This window comes from Rhododendron vialii, chromosome 5a, assembly GCF_030253575.1.
Source record: "Rhododendron vialii isolate Sample 1 chromosome 5a, ASM3025357v1".
Taxonomy (NCBI): Eukaryota; Viridiplantae; Streptophyta; class Magnoliopsida; order Ericales; family Ericaceae; genus Rhododendron; species Rhododendron vialii.
This window is the reverse complement of record NC_080561.1, coordinates 39,449,711-39,468,374: the sequence shown is the minus strand read 5'-3', so window position 1 is coordinate 39,468,374 and position 18,664 is coordinate 39,449,711. Positions and strand designations below refer to the sequence as shown.

General features: G+C 38.1%; 2 protein-coding genes across 2 annotated transcripts in view; one reads left to right on the top strand and one right to left on the bottom strand.

Annotated features, from left to right (window-relative positions):
- The window catches only part of LOC131327438 (putative F-box protein At2g16220), a 79,753-nt gene that overhangs the window by 42,261 nt on the left and 18,828 nt on the right, over positions 1-18,664 (bottom strand). The window lies entirely within an intron of this gene.
- On the top strand, positions 4,974-17,177 carry LOC131327432 (cytochrome P450 714C2-like). Its single transcript, XM_058360593.1, has 5 exons — positions 4,974-5,373; positions 14,842-15,068; positions 15,581-15,828; positions 16,105-16,459; positions 16,553-17,177. The coding sequence occupies exons 1-5, from the start codon at positions 5,070-5,072 to the stop codon at positions 16,973-16,975; spliced, it is 1,557 nt and encodes a 518-aa protein (XP_058216576.1). The 5' UTR covers positions 4,974-5,069; the 3' UTR covers positions 16,976-17,177.

Genomic DNA, 18,664 nt, shown 5'->3' with positions numbered 1-18,664 from the left:
GAAAAATTAATGTGTGATTTGGAATTTTTTTTCCCGAAATCGAATGACAAAAAGTGCTTTACTGCCTTATAGTATGTCAAAGCGGTAGGCATCAAAATTGAAAGTGACCATTTGTACCTTATACTATGGTCAATAATTATTAATTTCCCAAACAATGACATTAACTAAGTCCTTGGAGTTTAAAACTATCCCGTTCTATGTCACTTTTCTGAAATATTTTTGTTGGGCGCTCTTGGCCATGCGATCTCGAATCTCTCTTTTTTTCAGGATTACCAAGGTAGAGCACAAGAATGTACATCAAGCCCATTATCTTACTAGGCGGGCACTAACAAGCTTTGTGCACCACACAGACACAGCAGTTACAGGAATTAACCTATTTTGTAATAGAGCTATAGTGTTCTATTTTGTAATAGAGCCTAGTGCTGCTCCGACCTAATCATTGTAGCTTTATATTTTGGGTTGTTTATATTGTAAACTGTTATGCTTATATGAATTTTTTTTTTCGTTTCTCAAAATAAATAAGCTAAATTTTTTATTTCATGTTTAGAAAAAATTCTCTTCACAAATTTGAACTTTCTCGAGTTCAATGCTTGTCTCTGTCCCTGAATTAGTGTGAAATCCTAGGCAAATTTGCGTCTGTTGGGTATCAGACTTAATTCATTGACAGTGGCGTCAAAAAATGTGTGATTTGGAATTTTTTTCCCGAAATCGAATGACAAAAGGTTGTTCATTGCCTTACAGTTTGTCAAAGCGGTAGGCATCAAATTTGAAAGTGACCATTTTTACCTTATACTATGGTCAATAATTATTAATTACCTAGACAATTACATGAACTAAGTCCTTGGATTTTAACACTATCCCGTTCTATGTCACATTTCTGAAATATTTTTGTCGGGCACTCTTGGCCATGCGATCTCGAATCTCTTTTTTTTTCAGGATTACCAAGGTAGAGCACAAGAATGTACATCAAGCCCATTATCTTACTAGGCGGGCACTAACAAGCTTTGTGCACCACACAGACACAACAGTTACAGGAATTAACCTATTTTGTAATAAAGCTATAGTGTTCTATTTTGTAATAGAGCTAGTGCTGCTCCGACCTAATCATTGTAGCTTTATCTTTTGGGTTGTTTATATTGTAAATTGTTATCCTTATATGATTTTTTTTTTGTTTCTCAAAAATAAATAAGCTAAATTTTTTATTTCATGTTTAGAAAAAATTCTCTTCACAAATTTGAACTTTCTCGAGTTCAATGCTTGTCTATGTCCCTGAATTAGTGTGAAATCCTAGGCAAATTTGCGTCTGTTGGGGATCTGACTTAATTCATTGGCAGTGGCCTCGAAAAATATGTTATTTGGAATTTTTTTCCCAAAATCGAATGACAAAAAGTTTTTCATTACCAGACAGTATTTTTGAGGCCTTCAATTTTGAAAAGCATCTACAACTAGTATGTTTTCTGTCATTTTTATCCCCTGTTTTCAAACAAATTGAAGGTGTTCCATTATGACTTATTGGGCTCCGAAAAGCTGCACCAGTTCAAACAAATTGCGCTGCAACTATTGATACTAAGTCCGAAATTCAACTCCATTGACATTATATGTCGATCGTTACAAAAGATACTAAGACCGAAATTCAAGAATAATATATACAGCTAGGTTTTGATTCAATTGTGATCTAAGAAAAAGTGTTGATCATAACAACAAACAAATCGACCTATTTTCAATTACTAAATACGATCATCTATCTATTAATTGATCAGTTACATTGAGCACGCGTACGTACAGTACTAGTCAAAGCATTCAGATTTAGACTCTCTCTCAATTCAGTCCTTCACACTACTAGAGTTTTGTCAATCTAATTGGAGTAATCATAAAAATAGAATTTGGTTAAGATTTATTCTCCACCTTAACGAACAAAAAAAAAAAAAAAGGATTGTTCCAATTTTGTTTAGTCAGATTCATACTATGGGCTTGTTCGTTTTGGGTTTTGAAGGAGATTTGAGTTGAGAGATATAGATAGAGAGAATGTATTGGAGATTGTGCGCAGAAATTTTAAAGCCCCCAATCGAAAAAATCCCATAGTGACTAGAGTACTTATCAAAGAAGGCATATAAAAATATAAATCTAAAAGTAGAAGTGCAAAAGTAAAGCAAAGTAAACCAACTGAGGTTATAACTCAGTTGGTTAGAACTCTTGCATTTCACTAGGAGGTCAGAAGCTTGAATTTGTCCACTTCCGTGTGAGTTTGTTTTCTTTCCATCGTATTTGTCGAAATTATTTTTCTCTTTTTATGGGCTTTATGGGCTTACCGTGATTGTGAAACTATGTGAGATTGTTTCTCTCCCTGGTAGAACTAATAATCGGGTTGGGCATATAGTGATTGTGAAATTATTTTTAGTTTTTTGTAATTACAATATTTGTATTCTCGAACCGCTTGGAAAAAGAAGAAGAATAAAGTAACATCATGTAAAGTAATGTTTTAAGTAATCCAAAGGTGAATCCAACCCCAATGAGAAAGCTAGGTAACTAAACATAAGTGCGGAACTTAGGAAAAGTTGGGAATATATATATTTATTTATTTAACATGCCAACCTATTGGTTGTTGGTTTGAGTTCTGGAGGACATCCATTTATACATTTAGTGCCACATATTACATCTGCAGGCCGATCAGTTAATAAATACCGAATATACTTGTTTACCTTTCATCTCAAAAAATGTCTATACTTTTTTAGGTAAATAAGAAGGTTACTTCTTAAATATGACTAATTTCCATTTTTGGAAGAAAAAAAGTGTTTTTAAAGAGAGAAAATGACTATGCATGTTACTCCTTCCGTCCCAATTTAATAGTCCATTTTGAGAGTTTGTGCCACTTTTCAATTGATTATATCTTGTAATTTATAGTAATATTTTATGTGATTTAAAAAATATTGTATTAGAGAACTAATTGAAATCTATCAAACAAGATCCATATTAGATATAAAATTTATTACCAATATAAATATATAACTAATTTTTTATCTGGTTAGAATAGAATGATGGACTATTAAAATAGGACAAATAGAGAAAATGTCCTTTAGTGCTTCAAATGGCTCATACTCCCTCCGGCCCCCATTCTTTTGTCCCTCGTCCTATCCCAACCGAATTAAAAATTAATTATAACTTTTAATTGGTAATACTATTTATATGTAAAATGGATCTTCTTCGATAGATCTCAATGAGCTATTTTAAACGATGTTTTCAAAATCACCTAAAAAAATTATAAATTGCAAGATATATTTAATTGAAAAGTGGCACAGACTCTGAGAAGGAACTAAAGAATGAGGATGGAGAGAGTAATTGATATTGTTTTGTACCGGGTACTACGGAAACTAAGGCCTCGTTCATTTGCACGAAAAGGATAGAAAAGGATGAGAGAATCAACATTCTTATAACTTTCTGTGATCATATGCCAGAAAAGTTGTAGGACCAGAGGCTTCAACTTTTCCATTGAGAAATACTTTCCTGCAAAATAGGTCTTGCCAAAATAAATGAATTCTTATTTTCCTGCAAAATTCTTATCAAAAGAACACAGACAAGAAAATAAATTTTATTTTCCTTTATTTCGCTTCACTTCATTTTTCTTAGAAACCAATTTTCCACAGAATATTTCAAATAATTGAACGAAGCCAATAGAATTTAGTGGTAATAGGAACATTGACACTTGACCGAAAGCACGGGGACTTGAAAATTGAAATTGAAAATGTTAGGAGCATTGTGTACTTTACCCCCCCAAAAGGGCAGTGACCTCAGCCAATAATGCGGGATGCCCTACTACTGGGAGAGTACGTGGGAGCCCTTTCCAATGGAAAAAAAAAAAAAAAGAGCCCAGCTATTCACAAGGAGTTACGTAAGAAAAAATGCATTTGGACATATTTTGGGTCCTACAAAAATTAAGAAAAATATCTATAAATTTTTTAATATTATTTTATGTGGTTCTATAAAAAATTAGCTCCAATGGATATCAGTAAGTTTACTTTTGGATTCATAGGGGCGAACTGAGCAGTTTTACCGCTACGAATCCAAAAGTAATACTTATCGATCTTCATTGAAGCTGATTTTTTATAGGGCCTCATAAAATAATATTCAAAAATTTATAAATATTTTTTAAAATTTTTGTAGAATCCGAAATAGGCTCAAACGCATTTTTTCTTACGTGATTCCTGTAAATCTTTCTTGCAATTAGAATTTCCGAAAAAAAAACTACCGAAAGCCGCGGTATACTTCTTCTGTTCCATATGCATTCTCCTACAAACTTTGTCTAACGAAAAATAGGGTCAATAGACTCTCAGTAATTAATTAGAAAAAACTTTGTGATCTACCTAATAAAACACAAGGGTATGGGGACCACACGAATACAAGTTGAAAAAATGACTGAAATTCATTTAATTCAATGGTTGACAAGGAACTTTGCAAATTTAATGTAAGTGCCCACATTCTTTATAGTAATTGCGCAAAAGAACTTTGCAAATGTAATGTAAGTGCCCAAATTCCTTGTAGTAATTGTACGTACAAATACCACTGATCTTCCAATTCTAAAACCCTATACGCAATTTGATAGTTCTTTGTAGCTAGCTTAAATTTTAGTTTGAGAGTGCCGTAAGCACGAGTAATTCTCTTTTATATCACTAAGAAGAGGATCACATACTACACACTAATGAATCGATTTAGTGTTTGAGCCACTAGCTAGTAAGTGCCTTAGACACAGACAATTTCAACCGGAGTGCGTAGTGCCGTGGGCACGGACAAACAGTAGTGATAAAAAATGAAACAAATAGACTCCAACAATGGTTTTTTTTTTTTTTTTTAAATAAACAAAGAGACTAAAGTTGTATCCTCAAACAGTACGATATACTATCTCAAGCACAATGACGAAACTACCCCTCCAAACCACTACTCCGTATATAAGGAGTACAGAGACATGCACATAAACCACCACCACCACCACAACCTCAAGTCTCCAAAAGGAAACAACATCCAGAGAGAGAAAGTGGGAGAGAAAGAGAGAGAGAAGTTGTACAACGTTGGCCAAAATGGAGATCCTCACGGTGGTGAAGATTTTCTTTTCCATAGCTTTGGTGGGTTTCGCGGCGGTGTTTCTGCGGTTGTACAATGCGCTGGTGGCGGAGCCGGGGCGGCTCAGATCCAAGCTGAGGAAGCAAGGGATCAGCGGGCCGCAACTGAGTTTTTTGCTCGGGAATATCGGAGAGATCGAGAAAGCCAGAACTACAACTCCCAAGGAGCCGATCAGTAGCGATGAAAACTTCGTCCCTCCGACCACCCACGACTGCGCCACCGCTCTGTTTCCTTTCTTTGAGAAATGGAGGAAGCTTTACGGTACGATTTACTAGTACTTCTTCCATCCCATGCCAAAATGTTTTTTCCTCGGTTCTAATTTTTTTTTTCAAATGAACTTTTATTCTTCAAAATAATATGAATTAAATCATCCATCGAATTCGCTGAAATTCGTCTTCCATATCGGGAAGCCCCACAATAGGAATTTTTAGTTGCAGTTGGTACTGTTGGGATTAAAACGCGGAAGCACTCAAGAACCGAGATTCAAACACAACTACAATCGCAACCAATGGAAGTACGATGAAAAATAAAACAGAAAGAGACATATAAGAATTATGTGGTTCGACAATAACACGCCTACTCCACGGAGAGGATCCCGTTCTTTCATTATAAGAATTTCCGCACAAGTATACTTGAGTATGAAATAACCCACACCAACCCTTATACACTCACTCATACAAAAACACACTCTCACAGAGTACTAGACTTGACCCCTGCCCACACACTGTTTTTCTCCACTCTCTGCTGAAAACTCCTTCATTCATGCCATTATATATAAGCAGTTAACCACCTGCCAATTAATCCCTACATTAATAACATTTTACACGTTCTCATCAAGGAAGTTGGAAGGTCACACGGCAAGAAGGAAATGAGCCAACACCAGCTATCACTTCAGTTCCAGAGACAAAAAAAAAAAAAACATGTGCAAGACTTTTAATTAAACTGGAATTTGAATTATCCCAACAAATCTCCACCTTGGTGAAAATTCCACGCATCACCGCGCCACCACCAAGCCTTGAAAACGACAGCTACACGTCCCGGATCAAATTAAGGTCCAACAATTTGATTCAAACCACACGGCCAATTTACATGTGTAGCCGCCCCGTGCCAATAATCATCAATTGACACGAGAGTAGGACCTCAACTCATCCTCTCCACCAATAGGATTTACATTCTCTCAAACATTGACAACTTAGAAACATGACTTTGTCTTCGCCACAAAAGACTCACATCTTGGGTACCCATTTCCTTGTGCACACCGTTTCCAAACCTTCGTCGAGTAAATAATTTTGCTAATCAACCGATACAACCTTTTGCACTTCTCTCCTTTCATTAGGACCTTACAGTCACATGTGATTTTTATGGCTCCACCTCCAGTAAAATACTTGCACCCAATGGAGTCCATCCAGCTAAGTGAAATTAGATTCCTTCGTAACTTCGGGACATAAGCCACACCACCCAAAGTACGAACTGCTCCATCAAATATTTTTATCTTTACATTCCCAAAACTGTGAATTTCACATGGAGTTCCATCGCCCAAAAACAGCGACCCACCATCTTTTTCTTGGAATGTATCAAAAAATTCTTTCTTGGACTAAACATGCATAGTACAACCCGAATCTAAAATCCACTCATCACGAGAAGAAGTGTTTATACTTTCGGAGACTACGAGAAGATCTCCATCATCTGCTACCACCAAAGAACTAGCACTCGAAGCATCATCAAATTTATTCCCTTTGTTCTTGCGCAAAGGACAATCGTGCTTCACATGGCCAAATTCTTTACAACTGTAGCATTGTACACCCTTTCCTCTAGGACTAGACTCGGACCTGTTGTTCCCTCGGGATCTACCATCAGATGTCCTTCCCCGATTCTCACTTTGAACCACAAGTGCCGAATTTTCTTCACCCTCAGAACTTGATTTTTTCTGAGTAAAATGAGAACCAACGCTGACTGCACCTGCTCCAAACTCACTGTTTATTTCCCATACAAGAGAGTCATCACCAAAGTATCATAAGAACTCGGAAGTGAAGTAAGAAGCAAAAGGGCCTTGTCTTCCTCTTCTATTTTTGCATTGATTTTCCGCAGCTGATCCAAATAACCATTGAACATGTTCATGTGCTCCATGAGGTTCCCGCCTTCCTCCATCTTCATCTTGTACAACTGTCGCTTTAGATGCAACTTGTTGGTCAAGCTCTTCGCAAGGTAGAGCTTTTCTAACTTCTCCCACAAGGCCGATGCCGAATCCTCGTCCATAACATGGTTGATAAGATTATCAGCAATACAGAGCCGAATAGTGCTCACACACTTCGACTCCAACTCTTTCCATTCATCATCTTTCATCGTTGTCGGCTTCGCATCCTTTCCCTTTAACACACCTTGTAGACACCCTATTTTGGACTTCCCAGATTAGTTTACTTACGGTATTTGATTCCCCGATGATGAATAAGATTGAGAACACCCCGAGAATGTTAGTGTGTTTGAGTTTTGAGCGGATAAATCCCTTTCGAACATTTTAAACCAGAGCCAAAAAGCCTCAACTGAACCCTACTTGTATACACTGGTCCCCTACCAGCGTGCACTAACTCCTTGCCACGTATCAGTCATCGATCAGCTTTGACCATTGACCAGGCTTGGACCCACGCGCGAAGGTTAGTGACTAGCTGTAACGACCCGGATTTTTGACCCAATTTTTTTTTTCTAAATATAATATTATTAGAATTCTTTTCTTTAATGCAATTTTTTTTAAATACAATTATGCATACAATATATACATGCGTACATACACACTCCTTCTCCTCCCTCACCTCAAACTCTTTCCGTCTCTCTGTCTCCTACTCAGTCTCTACTTCCTCCCTAACCCTAAAACCAAGCCAAATTCGTCCATTCCAAATCCCATGAACCCAACCCTATTAAATTCACTTTTATCCTCTTCCACCAAAAATTTCCTATAAATGCCCCACCTCATTGACCCACGAAATTTACACCACAATATTCCCCACGCCCCACCAGTCCAAAAAAAAGAGAAAAATCAGAGAAAATCAAGTTTCAATCCATGGAATTTTTTAGAGAAAGAAAGAAAGAGAGAGAAAAGTGGGTTTTGTACCAAGACCCGACCGAAATTCAATTCGATCGTTCCAAACTCTTCCCACAACCCAGAGCATCCCCAAACAAGCCTCAATCCGATCCCAAAGTCTTCCGATCAAAGAACCCGAAGTTTTCTTCCCCAAAATTCAAGATTCGTTTTTAAATCAATTCGATCCGATTAAAAGTATTATAATTCTATTCAATCTCTTCTCTAAGTATATTAAGTGTTTATATGCTTAACCCTATGTCCTGAACGAAAAAAATATAGTTTGCCGCGCGTTTTCTGCCGTATTCACCAAATTGATATTATGTCTAAGCCCGACACTTTATTTGAAATTATTTACGAAGAAGATGACCCTTCTGATATTTATTTTACAATCTTTCTGGTATTATTATTATTAAAAACTACTGATCTGATATTAGTTTATTACAGTGTAATATCATATTAGTATAAAATATATTAGTTATATCAGTTTAATTTATCTGAGAGATTGAGTTGGTTTTAAATGTTTCGAAACAACTTCGCGACCTCCCGACCCCTATTTTTGACCCCCGAACTAGTTTTTCTAAATTTTTCACATCTCAAAGATCATAACTTGTTAAGATCATATTTTTTTTATTTAATTATCTATTTATTAAATTATTTATTAGTTATCTATCAAAGTTTACAAACAAAAAATCTTTACGACCTTCCAAACAATGTTTTAACACCAAAACTAATTTTTTCTAGACTTCTTGCATCTTAAAGATGATATCTTGTTTAATTAATATTTTTTTTATTTAATCTACTATTTATTGTTATTTTTATAGCGTTTCCAAATCAAAAATTCTTTACGACCTTATAAACCTTATTATAAATGCCCGAATAATTTTATTTAGACTCTCTACTTTCTGAAGATGAAATTTTGTTAACCGTAACATATTTTAATTTGTAAATTATTTATTATCTATTTACTACTTCACTTTCGGCAACTTTATTTAACGTCTTTATTTAAATTAATCTCGTGACCCTCCGAACCCAACTTTTGACACTCAACTGGTTGCATAGGACCTTTAGGACTCTTATTTAAGGTCATGATAAATATTTCAATATTTTTATCTATTTAATGTATTTTATTAATTTTTAATTAATCTATTATCTTAGAATTAATTAATAAGAGCCCAAAAATTTTTCCTTTTAATTCCTTTTAAAACTCTTACTTGATTATTGACATCGTGACCATACAAGATTAAGGGCAACGGCTCGTTCATAATAAGTTGCGTGATTACATTGTTTATTAATTGTTTTAATTATTATTGGTTTGTTGTATATTGCATCGATACTTGATTTGAATGCTAGATTAGACCTTAGAGACATGGGGTGGTGTTGCGAAATAGAACTCATCTAGACGATGCTAGATAATGGATAAATTGGAAAGTTTTATTTTTAGATTGCCTACAGGCGGGATTTTGAGATGTGATGAGTTGGATGTGATGGTTTGAAACTGGCAAAATAAGCCAAGTGTTGATTGATGAATGATGATTGGCAAAGTAAGTCCAATGATGAATGATGTATTGATACTGGCAAAGTAAGCCCAGTGATGATTGTGAAGTGGTATATAAGATAAGCGAACCCTAGTTATGATTCGGGCATGATAAACTTTCTTTTGTTGTAATGAGAGGGATACACGCTAGGTACATAACTAAAGTGCAATCCGCGACAACAAAAGAAAGTGAGCTCATGGGACAGGGCATAGCTAGTGGTTGGGGAGGAAAGATCTCGCGGAGAGATCTTAGACTCCACATTAGGTTATGGATAGTAATGAACTGGCTTATGTGGAGAATATTTGTTTGGCTTCTTCGATTCAATATTATCTTGTTACCTGCTAATTGTAAAGTAAGAGGGGTGGTTGGGTTGGATTATTCTACTGGGTGATTTATCACTCACGGATACGTCTGTATCCTGGCAAATTGTTTGCTTCGGCGATCAATTTGCTAGAGGGCGCAGGATTCACTGGAGATGATTCAAAGATGTTGCAATTCAACACGGAAAGAATATCAAGAACGAAGATCGAGTATGTTTCGGATTTGTATCAAACCTAGAGTTAGCTCTGAGATTAATGTATTTTGAATCAACAAATTTATCTTGTGACTATAATAGCTAAACTTTATTTTGAAAAATTATATTTATTTAGCAAATTTTCTTAAGATTTTATTTTATATTGCTTTCGAAAAGTCGGGGCGTTACACTAGCGTACGCTGGTCAAAGCTAGTCCCATCACCTTTATACAGCCACGTTCACAGGACTTTTGTGGCACCTCTGTACTCTGTACATTCATCTAAGAAGCATTCTCAGGTCAAGGGATGTTCCCTTCCCCTCTTTCATGCCACCCATCACCTTTCCCCCTTCATTAAATGAAGGGAGACTTATGTGCCAAGCTAACCAGCCCCTTTGCAGCTGGTTACATCTCCCCCTCCTCCAATATATATCCCCTATGCATCCCCTTGCAAAGGGTTACAAGGTTGTTTGCCAAGTAACAAGTTAGTTCTTCAAGCTTTTGCCTTGTCATTCTCAAGCAGGCAACACACAACTCCATACACCCACCCTTCTACATTCTTTATCCAAACAACTACTCAAGCTCAAACATTCTTTCAAAACTCAAAAACCAAAGGTATACCACCTTTGTTATAACTCTTCATTTGGATCCCTAAAGGGGGCAGGCAGGATCAAAGCTAGTAATCAATACTAGTCTTGGCCCAAAAGCTAGCAACGCTTCAAGCCCGTAGTGGTTAGAACTGGCGCACGCCAGTCTCGAGCACGCGTACGCCAGTAATGGCTGTATGTGCAGTACTGATGTGGGGATCAGTGTCTAGCTATTTTCTGTCTTTCATTCCATATATCACTGTGAAGCATGCTAAAAACCAATTTACTGCTTTCCATAGTTAAAGTTACTAGTTTTACTTTCTCAACATTCGTTTTTGTTGCTTTGGAATGCCTTAGGGTCTTCCTGAACATGTCTCAGAACCCATAAAATGCAAAGTCAAGTACTGGACAAGAGGTTAAAGCTGGCGTACAGTAGTCGCCTACCCACGTATGCCAATCAAGCCTAGTCCAGTAGCTGGCCCTTGCATGACAACTAGGCCTTAGTCTGTCTTTCATTCCCTACACTATTTATGGGGTTTTTTTTTTTTTTTTTTGTGACTTCGTAGCCCATTTAAACTGGCTATAACTATATATTTCGGGCGTGTTTGATAGGAGGTTTGGAGGGGAGGATTGGATTAATAATCCCATGGGGTTGTTAATACCTTGTTTGGTTAGGTTTTTGTAGGGGGGATTAGTTATCCCATGGGATTGTTAATCCCCCAAAATGGGGGTATTAGCAATACCATGGGGGGGGGGGGGGGGGTGTTACTAATAATCCCATCCCCATGGGATTGAGCAATACATGTTTAAAAACCCACTTCAATCCCAATTCCAATCCTAATCCTAGCCAAAACAAACATGTTATTTACAATCCCTTCTCATTCTCAATCGAATCCCAATCCTAATCCCGTGCAAAACAAACATGAATAAATAATTCATCTCCTCATTAATAATCCCACCTCATTCTCAATCCCAATCCTAATCCCATATCATTACGAATCCCCTCAAAACGAAATCTGCAATCAAACACGCCCTTCATGTCTTATAAAATGTTTGGTTTGTTCTGGGTGTGCACTGTTTATTTCCAAAGCCCAGAGGGTTGAAAATAAGAACTGTCGATTTAGGCTTACCGGCGCACGCAAATCCGGTAGTGGCGTATGCAAGTGAGATTAGCATGCAGTTACTTGGTCAATGCATGCTGGTTCCTTCCTGCGCACGTCACTTCGGGTTAGTGTCTCCAATCTGTTTAAAGCTCCCACAGGAGTTTGTTTTCAATTTATATTAATTGTTTCAATAAGCTAGTATGCCATTTTATCACATCTTACCAACATGTTATAGTTTTAATCCCCTTTAAACTGTTCCTCCGCCCTAACTGGCTAAAAACTGGCTAAAAATAATTAATAAGAGAGACTAAAAAATGTTTTACAAAATGTCCGAGTAGAGACCGATCTCCGGATTGGGAGAGAAGAGTGCTTTAAAACTCTTTCCCTCTCGTAACCTAGCTCCTCAACCTCAGATATCAAGGTGACGACAGACCTGTCTATGCCTTTTCAAAATCAAATAAACGTAGCAAACGTTTCAAGTTCAATTCCTTGGGTGGTTTACCGTAAAACCTGAGTGGTAACTCTGAATTGAAGCGTTTCGCCGTGCTTTCCAAAAAGGGCGCACCCGATTTTCATACAGATTTTTTAGAGGCGTGTGCCCACACACCCTAGCCAACCCTTGTTGAACAAGGATATCCTTCACCCTCCTTTGCCATAGGGTAAGGCAGCCGCTTCCATTTAATGCTCAAGAGAAAATTGAGAGTTGATCGTTGCCTTCATTGTGGATGTAACGGAACCCGAATCTCAAACACCGGTCAAGAACCAAGCCGGCTCTGATACCACTTGATGGGATTAAAACGCGGAAGCACCCAAGATCCGAGATTCAAACACAACCACAATCGCAACCAATGGAAGTATGATGAAAAATAAAATAGAGAGAGACACGCAAGAATTACGTGATTCGGCAATAACACGCCTACTCCACGGAGAGGATCCTGTTCTTTCACTATGAGAATTTCCGTACAAGTACACTTGATTATGAAATAATTCACACTTAACCCTTATACACTCACTCATACAAGAATACACTCTCACCGAGTACTAGACTTGACCCTTGTACACATTATTTTTCTCCACTCTCTGCCAAAAACTCCTTCATTCATGCCATTATATAAGTAGTTAATTACCTACCAATTAACCCCTGCATTAATAACATTTTACACGTTCCCATCAAAGAAGTTGGAAGGTCACACGGCAAGAAGGAAATCAGCCAACACCAGCCATCACTTCGGTTTCAAAGACAATCAAAATGCAAAGAAATATGTCGAAAATCAAGAAATACTTGGAAATTAAGAGAAATCTAAGATCAAACTGCAGCAATCTTTAAGTTTCAGATGGTTTTAATGAGAGAACGACGCTCTGAAGTTAGAACGATCGAGGGGAGAGAAAGAAAAAGTGATTTTTTCTCTCCCCTATTCGCCTTTTATACCTAAGGCAGAATTCGAAGCGGTGCCGAGTATCCAGCCGTTGGATTTGAGCGGGAGATTGATGGGTCGTTTGATGGCTGACAACCACTACCCAATGGCAACATGACATGTGGCACAATTTAAAAATGGCGGTTATAGAAGCATTAAATGCAAAACCTTCACTCAGCAAGCTCGTAGCTCGGCTAAACGTCTTTGCTCGGGAGAGTTTGTTCGAGTCCACCTTTTGTTTGGCCACTATATTCGACTCCTCCTTCTCTACCGAGCGTGTGAAGTAGGAGTTGAGGGGCTATTGTAGTAGGCCAAAATATCCAAAGGTTCAAAGGGTGCAAGGGGACCACAAGGTGAACCCACCTATCAGTTGTCTTAGTTTGTCTGTGAGACGGGTTAGGGCCCAGTAGTATACTGCGCGTGTTCACTGAGGGCCGGACGGGCTTCAACTGTCTTGCCGAGCTTCATCGATGTATCCGAACGTTTGTCTCGTCTTACACTCAGAAAGACGTGTTGTCCCTCGGCGGGGTGGAGTGGCTTTTGGAGGGTCTCGAAGCTCGATAGGGAGCTTATACGTTCAGAAAACGTTCCTGATGTTCGGCAAGACGGAAAACGTTAGTCGATTCGACCTCTCGGAGGTGGTTGGCAGGGGCAGTAGTTGTAGAATGTTCTGGAAGCTTCCACTAATAGGCCAGCTTCCTTCTCTGAAGACATTTTTGCCCGATATGACATCCCTGACATTGACTATTGCGGCTCTGCAATTCTTGAAGGGCGGCATTCATTAAATAACTCTGACACATGATGTCATCCGAGCATGGCAACGCGCGTGAAAGGCACTTCTGACTTGTTCAACACTCCAAATCTTTGCATATAAATAGAGGAGTACCCCTTCAAGGACAGGGGTCTGAAAAACTTTCACTATTACTCTCTTCTCTCTCCTAGCATATATTCTTACTAAATTTCTTCACCCTCCTCCACTTATTGACTTGTTCGTCGGAGTTTCTTCCCGTAAGATTATCCCCCATCGGTTTGTAGGTACATAGATTTCCACGTCATTCCCCTAGGGTTCAACAGCAGGAAGAAAGGTTCAAGAAGGCCTCGGCTGATTCAGCCCCCACAGGTTACGCTGCTCAAAGGGGGAGAGACTGGCTTACTCGTGACCAGGAAGTACTTAAGGGACATGTGGCAAAAACAAGAAAACGTTAAATCATTAAAAGCAATGATATACCAAAAGCAACACATGCACACGCATCGATGTGCAAGCCGAATAGGGCACAGACTCTTCTTTTTTCTTTTGCGTTATGAAATTGAGAATTTCTTTTGATTGGCGAAATTAAAGTCAGTTTCGTCAGAAGTTGAACTCCTGATCTCTTTGTCTCCTGCCACCTAACTGCACTCCTGATGCTGTTGGGCCAAAAGCATTTTGGCGTTATCAGACTGAGAATTAAACAAAGATTAATATTACTGCTAAACTGATTCCCTACTTTTTATTCATTGACAGGTCAAGTATTCATGTTTTCTCTGGGAAACAAACAGATCCTGCATGTGAACCGACCTGATATGGTGAGAGAGATAGCCACATGCACTTCATTGGATCTGGGTAGGCCTTCTTACCAACTAAAGGAGCGTGGTGCTTTGCTTGGTCAAGGCATTTTAACTTCAAATGGCACTATTTGGGCTCACCAGAGGAAAATTCTTGCTCCTGAGCTGAACATGGAGAAAGTTAAGGTGCTGAAAATTTCCAACATTTCAAGTCCTATTGTTATAAATTGTCAAATGATACACGTGGGTTTGAAAACAATAGTTCGATATTCGATATTTCTTTTTACGTAATTTTATTGAAATAGCGTAAGTTTCACTGAGATTTTAGAAAAATATCTATGTTTTTTTGGAGCTAGTCTCGAAAATCAATTTTCCAGTGAAATTATGAAAGAAAATAAAACACTTAATTTTCAAGCAGAATGATATTTGAGAGTTGGAAAACATTGGGTTTCCAAAAAAAAAAACACTAAAACATGTTTCGACAAACTGGGAACGAGAAAATTTTCTACGATTTTGAAGACTAACGTCTGAAAACTACAACCGACCAGAACTGACATTGACAGGCATCTCTATTTTAGAGTAACGAAATCAAGATCTGTCACATCATGCATTCTCTATTTTTTTTCGGGTCGTGTATCTATATGTCTTTATTAATTCATGTATCTTAAATATTATTGTGTGTCTTGAAAATTCTGCAGGGAATGATGAACCTAATCACAGAGTCCGCACATACAATGGTAGACTCATGGAAGAGTAGAATTGAGAGTGGAGGTGGAATTGCAGACATAAAAATCGACGAGGACTTGAGAAGGTTCTCCGGAGATGTGATCTCCAGGGCTTGTTTTGGGAGCAACTTTTCCAAGGGAAAAGAGATTTTCAAGAGACTCGGAGCCCTTAAAGAAGCTGCTTCCAAGAAAGTTTGGTCTTCTGGAATGCCCTTCATGAGGTACTGTAAATTCAAAATGATTTTTATTTTTATTTTTTTCAGCTTTGTAGCCCCTTCAAAATAATAAAAATTTAGCCCTCTGAAATTGAACTTTAATCATAATCTCTCCAAACTCGAATCAATTTGCGCAAGTTTCTTCGGTAACGAAATACGATAAGTCATCTGATCTTCCACCAAAAGTAGACGGTTCTTCAATTTACATTTTACAGGGGTATTTTCGTATCAATTTGGGACACACAAAAAGGTACTAAATTTGTTTGTTTTTTTACGTGACAGGCACATTCCCACAAAGCACAACAGGGAAACATGGGCACTAGAAAAGGATGTCCGAACACTGATCCTACAAGTGGTGAAGGAGAGGACACAAGCCGGACACGAGAAAGACCTCTTGCAAATGGTGCTTGAAGGTGCTAGAAACAGCGACTTGAGCGAAGACGCGATCGACCGGTTCATTGTTGATAACTGCAAGAACATTTACTTGGCCGGGTACGAGGCCACTGCTATCTCCGCCTCGTGGATCCTCATGTTGTTGGCTGCGAATCCCGAGTGGCAAGAGCGGGTTCGGGCCGAGGTTGTCAAAGTTTGCAAGGGGCAGATTCCGGATTCCGACATGGTTCGGAAGATGAAGCAGGTATAGATATATTTGGATTGATTTAAAAAAAAAAAGTACTTATTTTAGTTAGTAAAACACACCCTAACTCTAATTTTTTACTTCGATTTGCAGCTGACCATGGTGATCAACGAGTCGATGCGCCTCTATCCGGATCCCGTGGTGTCGCGGGAGGCCCTAGTTGACATGAAATTCGGCAACATCCAAGTCCCCAAGGGCGTCAACCTGTGGATCTTGATGGTGACCCTGCACACCGACCCGGAAATATGGGGACCCGATGCCCTCAAGTTCAAACCGGACCGGTTCGCTAACGGCATCACCGGCGCGTGCAAGTTGCCCCACTTGTACATGCCATTTGGGGTCGGGCCCCGAATATGTCCCGGGCAGCACTTGGCCATGGCTGAACTGAAGGTGCTGATTGCTCTCATTGTGTCCAACTTCTCCTTCTCCCTCTCCCCCAAGTACGTCCACTCGCCGGCTCTCAAGCTGGTCATCGAGCCCGGTCACGGAGTTAATCTGCTGGTGAAGAAGTTGTGAAGAAATTCGGAAAACTACGACGAAAACTGTTTCGATCGTTTTGCTCTTTGTACTCTGTTAACCATATCTGGCTTACTGTTTACGAGTAGAGACGCCGTTGCTTTTGAATGTATACGCCTAATACTGTTTTGTACTCTTGTCTTGAAACGGTGTACAATATTTACAAGTTAAATAAAATGATTTGAATTTCTTGAATAACTAATTTGGATTAATTTGTTCAAATTGGCCAGACACGACATGAAAGAGTATTGGGTGTTACAATCAATTCTAAGAGAAATAAGATAATCGTTTACTCACATGGTATTTGCGTAAAAGTTGGCCAAATATATATCTACACTAATTACTGCTGTGTTTGGATTTGGATTTGAAATTTTTTTTGAAAAATAGTAAAGGTAATAAGTGGAGAGAGAAATGTTAAAAGTATGGAGAATCTAAGGCCATCCACAGTGGTATAATCAAAAAAGGATAACCAAAAGTTGACACATCAGCTTTTGATTATTCACTTAAGAGGTTGTTAAGTTTAACAATGTTAAGCTTCACTATGGTCACTTTTAGTTCATAATCAAAATATGGGGTCCACTACAATTTCACTCTGTCTCCCCCTCTGTTTCTCGTCATTCACTTCCCTCCATTTACGTTTTTTATGGGTTAAAATATATCGATTCCTTCTCTTAATTTTGGAAAAAAAAATCGGTGACTTTCTTCCCTCATATTATGATTTTTCCTTTTTTTTTTCTTTTTTTTGGAGGGGGGGTTAGAAACAGGAAAGAAGAGTAAAACACCTTAATCCGACGACGATGTGTTGAAACACGTGTATACAAATTTTGGAAGAGTAGGCGAAGAAGAGAAGAAGAAAATATTAGTTGAAACACGTGTATACAAATTTTGGAACTAGTTAACATATGTGGTGTAGGATCCACAAATTTTGATTATTGAAAAAGGTTGCTAGTTTTGATTATCCAAAGCCCAAAGTTTGATTATTTCTAAAGATGTTGCTAAGTTTGATTATACCATTGTGAGCAATCTTTTGCACCAACATTGTTAACTTTAAAAACAATTGGCATTTGATTATACTACTGTGGATGGCCTAAGAGGAATTTTTTGAAAAATACTTTTTGAAAAGCAAAGAAATCAAGGCAGTAAATATCTCAAGATGAAAATATTTAGGAGATCAGAACACTTCAGGACTTCTATTTTTCAAATCCCACAAAACTTCAATCTTTTTGGCTCTACTATGAACCCACGGTAGTGATCTAAACCGTTCACATCTACCGAACATGCACCTTGAAGAAGAAGATGATATATCTGTGTAAAAAATCAGCTCAGATATCGGTGAGCCGAACCTAAGCCACGTCAGCGATCTAAACTGTTCGTACCAAACACCTTGAGGCTTGAAGAAAATGATACCTGTGAAAAATATCAGTATAAACCACATCGGAACTTCAAGGGAAAAGAAAATGGTATACAACTTAACGCCGGCCAGCTACTATTAATTTGGGGTTATCTTTTGCGCCACACGGTGGCGCGGGTTGTTACAATCAGCTCGGATGTCGGTGAGCCGAACGTAAGCGAAGAGAGGTTGTTAAGGTTAATAATCAAAACTTTTAATTAATTGATGTACAATTTTTTTTTTTTTTTGTGCACAGTTTGTAAACTATAAGCATTTACAGTGGTATAATAAAATCATAA

What these genes read in the sequence shown, in the direction of transcription:
- LOC131327432 (XM_058360593.1), top strand. Translation starts at nt 5,070, where the DNA reads ATGGAGATCCTCACGGTGGTGAAGATTTTCTTTTCCATAGCTTTGGTG. An exon ending in GAAATGGAGGAAGCTTTACG is followed by an intron (nt 5,374 to 14,841) that starts GTACGATTTACT and finishes ATTCATTGACAG; the next exon opens with GTCAAGTATTCATGTTTTCT. An exon ending in TGGTTCGGAAGATGAAGCAG is followed by an intron (nt 16,460 to 16,552) that starts GTATAGATATAT and finishes TTCGATTTGCAG; the next exon opens with CTGACCATGGTGATCAACGA.